We start from the raw sequence: 8,094 nt of genomic DNA on the forward strand, positions 1-8,094 counted from the left end.
AGTGCCACTTTGTCAGTCATATGGTAACACATTTTGTGATGTAAAAAAACATTAGTGTAAAGGAAAAAATCAGAGCATACATACAGCAAGCAAATATCTATAGAGGTATGCAGCACCATGCACTGCTGCTTGAAAGTATGTGAACTGTATAGGGAGGCTCATTATTCTTGTGTGAAATATTCAAATAAATACATAAAATCTAAATGTTAAATCTTACAAATACACTGATAAAATGAAAAAAAACAATAGATTTACACACCTGACCCTACTTGGTTTAACCAATGCAACTTGGGATTCACTTATTTTTGCACCTGCACTACTTCCGTGTTTCTACTACACACATGATTTCCTCTTAAACAACATATGGAATTGTCATTACACGCCTATTATGTGGGATGCGAAAGACTGATTCTCATGAAATAACCATTTTCTAGTAAAACTGAGGGACATGAGGGCTTCACATGCTTTCCACCAGTTATATCTGTCTTTGTTTTCGCAGTACTTCATGTTTGTGCGGCAGTATGGCGGCACAGCGAGTAGTGCTACTGTCTCACAGCACCTGGGTGGTGTGATAGGGTGTGGGTTTGATCCCTGCTCAGTCTGTGTGGAGTTTGCATGTTTTCCCCATGTCTATGTGGATTTCCTCCGGGTGCTCTGGTTTCCTCCCACACTCCAAAGACATGCTGTTCAGGTTCTCCCATAGTGTGTGAGTGACAGAGAGAGTGTGTTCCACTGATGTATGGATCAGTGACCCAGGGTAAGCCGTGTAAGTCACCGCGGTGAATAACGGGTGTGGGCTGGTAACACTACATAGAGTTTGTTGGAAGTTGCTTTGGAGAAAAGCGTCTGCTAAGTAACTATGTAAATGTTGTGTTGCTGAAGCTCAGGCTTTTGAAAGACTGCAAGTATGAAACCTGGCTGGGTTGTGAGTGGAAACGGGCAACGGAATGCCGAGGAATGCGAAACATTTCTGACGGCTTTCCAGGAGCTGTTTACACGGCAGGCCTGTCAGTGACATCAGAGCCCAGACTCTATAAGTGCCGCGGTGAGCCGACCCAGGCAGCCTGGAAGCACCAGCACGAGCGGTCGCCTCCGGCTCAAGCCGCACACAAGAACCTTTTCAGGCAGCTAAAGAGAGAGACCATGAGAAGAGATGGTGTGTTCTCCTGGACCCTGCTCGTCTGCACCCTTGCACAGGTGAGCTTTAGCACCGACTGTGCTGTCATTCTGTGACTCAGATTAGTTGCAGGTTGTGGCCCTATTTGAGAAAACTAGTGTTGCATATTTCTTCAGTTTGTTTAGTCTAGATTATGTCAGTAATGTGTGAATTTGTGAGAGAACATGTGTGTGACTTCCCTGCCACAGGCTGCCACCCCAACCTTCCTTTTGGGATAGGCTCCAAACCACCATGACCCTGCTTCACAACAAGCAGCTATTGATAGTGAATGAAACATGAATGAATATGCAACTTGTAATCTCAGTATAAACTCTGTACAGATCTTTTTTAGGTAAAAGAAATTGCTAAACAAATACAATATTTTATTGCTAGCAGTGCGGTTTGCTCTCTAAGGCTTGTTGCTTAACATTCTTCTCATTAGTGGTAAAGCAAGTAAAGAAAGTAAACCCTAAACCAAGCACAGATCTTGAGACTGAAGTATTGTCCGGGCCATGACAAATATAGAATGGGAAATGGGAGCGTTTTGTAATGGGATACTAATTAATATGCTGAAGGCAACTTGCCGCGACTCTCCAAAAAGAAATCTAATACCTGCTAACTGCTGACAGTTTTATGTTTGCTCTCAGTGTGTGTATAAACACTCTGTGTGCTCCTTCAGATTTTTGACCAGCCTCCCAAAGAGGAAAACATGCAAAATGATCTGTGCTGTAGAAGTGAATGGCACTAGTTCAGATCTTAGTGGTCATCAGTATTTGGGTTTGGCTTCAATGTCCTCAGATAACTGGAAACAGATTTATACTGCGAGTGAAATTCTGAGATTGTAGATATTGCGACATTCCCTTCTACTCAGTGGATATCATTAACATCTATCTGACACTTTCCCTAAAGCAATTAACAATGTTAAGATTCCTACAATTATTTACTCATTTACATAGCAGGGTACTTTTACTGGAGTAATTTAAGGTAAGTGTCTTGCTGAAGAGTACTACAGCTGGAAAAGGGATTGAAATCTTTTTGGTCCAAAGGCCAGATTTAACCCCTACAATACCAGCTGCCCATATATATCATTGACCTTAACAGAGCTGTGTGAGCTCGGTGAGGATAGATGCTTCCTGTACTTGATGGGTCCGCTCAGTAAAGACAGTACTTGCCTTTTCATTTTACTCTTTCGTTTTTGTTCTGTGCTTGTCTGTGAAACTTGAACTGAGTTCTATCCCAGGACTCACCAACACTAGGTCATGTGATCAAGGTTCTCAAAAATCCAATTATGCACTGCATGCTGATTTTTTCTCTCCTGTGTCAGGTTTGGTGTCAGATGTGCAGGGGTCCATGCAACTGCCCCAGTTCGGTACCCCGTTGCCCCACGGGTGTCCCTCTGGTCCTGGATGGGTGCCGCTGCTGCCGGGTTTGTGCCAGGCAGCAGGGCGAGGCCTGCGACGACAAGTACGTGTGTGACGCCCAGCGGGGACTGCAGTGTGACTACAGCGCCAGCTTCCCAGGCGGGCCAGGAGAATGCGTCAGTGAGTACTGGGCCGCAGAGCACGGCACATGTGCACTCTGGGAATTCTCCAGATCCACAATTAAGGAACGGTTGCAACTCTGCATGGCGCATCGGGGTCTTCAATGAGCAGCACAAGGCCCCATACAGGAATCCAAATCATGTAAACATCAGGACATGTGAGTCCAAGGTCCATGTTGGCTCCCTCTGCCTGTGGCTGGGCTCAGATTGGTGATAGATGGCAGAGAAAACACACAAAGACCCCCGTGAAGGGCTTCCTTCTAGTAACACCATGGTGTCCCTGGCAGAGACACCCTTTGGTTTTCACAGCTTGTGCTGAAGGGGATGTGTGTTTCCCATGCTTTGACAGGTCAGGACGAGCTTGGCTGCGAGCTCAACGGCGTCACCTACCACGAGGGCCAGGTGTTTCAGCCGTCATGTGCCGTGCAGTGCCGCTGCGCAGGCGGGGGGGTGACCTGCGTGCCGCTGTGCACCGAGGACGTGCGGTTGCCCAGCCCAGACTGCCCACAGCCGCAGCGCGTCCTGCTGCCCGGGAAGTGCTGCAAGGAGTGGGTGTGTGAGAGCTTGGAGAACAGTGTCTCCCATGAGGCCCTGTCTGGTACGGTACCACACCGCAGGTGCCCACAGCATGATGACACTCCAGAGTGGTCTGGACCGTCTTTTTAAGCAAAAGTAATCACTGCTACATAAACACAAACAGTTCAGGGCATCTTGTTCCTAGACACACACAGGCATTGGATTCACTGAGTCATTACATGAAAATTAAGTAACCACTTTTCAGTTCTATATATAAAAAATAATGGATGTCAGTATAAAACTAGAGAGAAGCACAATGTCTGTAATTTATTTCAAAACATTTAATTAGGGTATTTTTAATTGCATGTTTTTTTTTTGTTTGCCACTAAAAAGATTTAAGTAGCATGTCTTTAACTTTGAATAATGTTCCTACGTTCTTTGCTCCAGCTCAGCATGGGAGGAAATATCCTGAATTGTTGCACAAACTTAGTCTCCCACTGAGAGGATCTGGTTTGAGAACTGCCGTTTTTTATTATGTGATTTAAACTACAAAAAGTTTAGAGCTGCACGTGGAACAGGAAGTTTGTTTGTTGCAGGTTTTTTCACAGTCACGCTTAAGGATGATCAAAGGTTATACCTGAAACAGCCGCAGCAGTTTAAATGGAAAAATACTTGTTTGCTTGCGTGAAGGAGTTGACCCTTCATTTGTTCAACTGGAATTTTTTTTACCGTGATCAGCTGCACCGAGCCCAGACAGCCCCTTGTTGCCCTCGACTTTCCGTGGTTCAGGAGACAAGTCATGTTTGTGCCGCTCGGGATCTGAATCCAGGCCTCTGGCAGGAATAGTCCTGGTGGGAGATTTGAAAATCCACTACTTTTCCAAAACATACAGGCTTTCAGACAACATTACAAAGTCAGGCTGCGCCAAACAGAACCTCCTGATGGACCTCCTTACAGTAATTTGGAAGTCACCAGACCCATAAGCAACATTATGTTATACTGAGCATGAGAAAAAGCATATGCAGAGGCCCGTGGAACTGCGCTGTCATCCTGTGTGCAAATCACTAGAGTATAACACTGTACAACAGCCAATCAAGTCATAATTTTGTGCAGTTCCATCGTTTATTGGAAATCAGGTTTTTGTTAACCAGTTTTGTGTGTACATTAGGGCACAGTTAAATACACATTACTGAATACTGCAGTATTCCTGTGAACGTATTCAAAAAGTAATATATATCTTATATATATATCTTAAAATATGTCGTGAAGGATGCCCTTCCAAAGTACTCTTTTGGAAAAGTAGTGGATTTTCAAATCTCCCATCAGGACTATTCCTGCCAGATGGCCATTAATACTCAATTTTGTTGTACGTAAAAACCAGAATGTGACAATCTTGGATCTAGTGGTCTTCACACTGAGAGAAACAGCAGATTATGATCTCGCGCATTTCCCCTGCTCGTTTGAAAAATGCGCAAAGCTAGATGTGCTACGTCACGCACGTGTACCAGTCAGTCTCACTTCCCGCCCACTGTCTTTTGAAATGCATTCAGCACAAAACGAGGTAAGGGTACAAATGTGGAGCACAAAGATTTAAGTGCTTTGGTAAATCTTAGCAGTGCTGTTCTGCCGCCTGGGACGGATGATGCTGGTGCCTCGCAGCCGGGTCGGAATCCAGCTCTGAGTGTGTTGGGTGTGCACGTTCTCCCTGTGTTCGCACCCTGCACTAGTTGAACACACACGTAGTCAGTACAAGTTGGCTTGACCTCCTTGGCACTTCTGTCATATTTTTGCTGCTTATCGAACAATAATTAAACCAGTATTTAATGCTAAGAATGTCAAGAGCGCCGAGCTGGAGCATTTCACTCTGTTTAATCATAGTTTTACTGAGGAATTCTTGTCATTTGACACGTCCGCACAATGCTTACACACTAGATGTGAGGCCCCTCCTGTTCCCTAGGGACCCACATATTCATGGATTGGTTACAGAGTTTGGGTTCAGGGTGACGCTGGCGGCGCTCCATGGGTTACGTGCACTACTGTTGTCTGCTCCAGCTCCCAGGTCAGACGGTACGCAGCCGAACCTCCCGGGTCGGGGACGTGTCTCCAACTGTGTAGAGCAGAGTACGAAGTGGAGCGCCTGCTCACACACATGCGGTCCAGGGGCGTCCACCCGCGTGTCCAACCGGAACCCGGCGTGCCGTCTGGAGCTGCAGAGCCGACAGTGCCAGGTGCGGCCCTGCCAGGCCTTCCCTCGCAGGATTCCCGTGGTGAGGCCGCCATTCCCTCGTTCTCCAGCGTTCATCACCACTGGGGCACGGGTGGGGGCAGAAGGCGCCAGATTATAAATGGCATGTGCAGACATAACAAAGACAGAAACTGTGTACTTAAGGTGCATCTCAGTTATTTGGGTGTTTATGCATCCCACAAGGACATTTCCGATGCTTCGCAGTACAATCTCCAGCAAACAGAAACAGAGAGAAAACTTTCCGGAGATGAACATTTATGGTCATAGAGACACTGAACATAGATGACTGCGGACTGACGTAGCGTGTGGGACACTGAGGAGTGACGTTGGGTCTGTGTGGCCACTGAAAGTGCAGGGAGTCAGTGTTGGACAGTGACAGTCCCTTAGGGGGTTGTCTGGGGTTTCAAACCACTGCTGACCGAACCGGCGACTGATGCTGCAGGCTGACCATACGGACAGCTGTTTTATATAAATGGCATAGATGACCAATGAGCCATTAAGGCTCATTAACACTGCAGACTGACAGAGGTGATGACTGATGAAGGATCGACAGCACTGGTGACTAAATGGGGACTGAAAAACACTAGGAAAAGGTCTGGACCCAGTAAACAATTTAATGAATTACAAATTGTTGCTCGCTGAGGATGAACGGCGCTGATGATTGATTGGGTTGTGCCGCTTGCGACAGATCACTGTAGGCGGACGATGGCGATGGGACGTAAGGGACTGACGGTGAAAGCACTGACGGCGGGCTGAGGACGAACAGTGTTGACGTCGTACAGGATGGCCAGCTGGGTGTTGATTCGTCACATTTTAACAATGCGGCTAACTGTTACCTGGGGGTTTACTTTTGCATGTTCCAGGGTTCGAGCCACTGTGAGCCCAGCTACAGGGCCCCCTTTCCCGTGAGGCTGGAGCACCAGGGCTGTTACAGCGTGCGCTATTACCGGCCGCGGTACTGCGGGCTGTGTTCGGATGGCCGCTGCTGCACGCCCTACCGCACCCACACTGTCAATGTGACCTTCCGCTGTCCTCGCGGTCCACCGCTGCGCCACGCTGTCATGGCCATTGACTCCTGTGTCTGTCACTACCACTGTCCCCACTCCTTTGGTACCGCGTTCAGGGGTTAGACACCCGCACACATTTGTCCCGCCCATAACGAGTGCTGTGATGAGTGCATCACGTATGACGACAAGAGGCTGAAGCGAGCGGCACATTTTATCATCTGCTCACTGGGATACGGATGAAGAGAAAAGGGAACCTTCTGAAAGGAAGGACAGAGTTTTGTTTCCACGTTATATACGTTTATTTTGCTCTCATGTCCCTTCAGCTGTGAGCAGGCAGCTCAGTGCCGCGTCTCCCGTCCCCAGTCTGTCCTCGAGCTGCCAGACAGCAGGGGACACTTGAGGGACACTTGTCTGAATGCCATACCGAACTGCAGTTAATACACCTGACACATGCCAAGGGGGTTTTAACCCCCAACCCCGGTGAAGCAATTCCAAAATATTGCACGGGTTCGAGACTGCAGGGAACGGTGACTTTGTGACTCGGATGTTTGTAGCGATGTGAGGTATGGCGTGTGGCCCGTGTTGGGCATGGCATGAGTGCGGCAGAGACTTGCTAAGAAGGGTCCGAACTGCACTGCACTCTCTAGCTGCACTGGCACTTTGCCCCCTCACATTATAAAGACACCCTCTAGTACATGTGAGTACCGTACTGTCCAACAGAAGTGTCCCCCTGAGAAACTCAGACGGCAGAAACCTGTCATTCTTAGTATGATGTTATGAACGCAACATTTTTCTCATTGTGTTTTAAATGATCTCCCCTTTTTGGAACGGGTCACATTTAAGTTCATTCATTTCAAGATTTGTTTCAAATGTGAGTCGACGACGACCTGTACATACAAATGACTGTATATATAATGTTAACATGTTTTTCTACAAATCTGACTATTTTAACAGTTGTTGCAAATATTGCACTTACGGTAAGTGTATATACTGTACTGATATATCATCTCTTCTGTGTAATGCTGTAGTTTTATCATGTAACCATTTAAATTTGAAATGCATGTATATAATTTTATTTTCTATATTTGTTGAAAATAATAAAAAATTGAGTGTCTCATAAATTTGTCTGGATGTTAATGTGATTGTATTATGACAAACAGAAAGAGAGGCTGGAGAAAACTAAGATGCTCAGGTAGCATTGAGGCTGCTCTAAGGTACGAGCCGATCGAAGACGCCCCTCCACTGAAAAGCCTGAAAGTGGCATCAATGCAATGGAAGTTTCTAGTGAACAGTAGAGGATATTCATGCTAAACATAGACAAGATACATACTGCTAGGAGGAGAGCCCAAGGCAGACCCAGGACACGCTGGGGAGGTTATATTTCTCGGCTGCCCTGGAAACGCTGGAGATCCTCCAGGAGGAGTTGGACACCTTTGCTGGGGAAAGGAAATTTGGGGCCTGCCCGCTCAACCTGGAACGCAACCCTAAGTGGGACAAGTGGATGGAAACTTACTGACAGATTTTCCACCTGTCACTGGAAGGGTCAGGGCCACACTAGTCACAAGACAGTTCTCCTTTCGTCTCTTTCAACCAAACTCCACAACAAAGCAAAATGCTTCCATCACAAACT

The 8,094-nt window shown here is 46.8% G+C and overlaps 1 protein-coding gene across 1 annotated transcript; it reads left to right on the forward strand.

The window, feature by feature from the left end:
• The first annotated feature begins 1,080 nt into the window (after positions 1 to 1,080).
• On the forward strand, positions 1,081 to 7,290 carry ccn5 (cellular communication network factor 5). Its single transcript, XM_029246376.1, has 5 exons — positions 1,081 to 1,197; positions 2,481 to 2,697; positions 3,046 to 3,294; positions 5,265 to 5,479; positions 6,321 to 7,290. Exons 1-5 carry the CDS (start codon positions 1,144 to 1,146, stop codon positions 6,585 to 6,587), a joined length of 1,002 nt encoding a protein of 333 aa, XP_029102209.1. The 5' UTR covers positions 1,081 to 1,143; the 3' UTR covers positions 6,588 to 7,290.
• The last annotated feature ends 804 nt before the right edge of the window (positions 7,291 to 8,094 follow it).

The sequence above is a fragment of the Scleropages formosus genome, chromosome 19 (genome assembly GCF_900964775.1).
Source record: "Scleropages formosus chromosome 19, fSclFor1.1, whole genome shotgun sequence".
Taxonomy (NCBI): Eukaryota; Metazoa; Chordata; class Actinopteri; order Osteoglossiformes; family Osteoglossidae; genus Scleropages; species Scleropages formosus.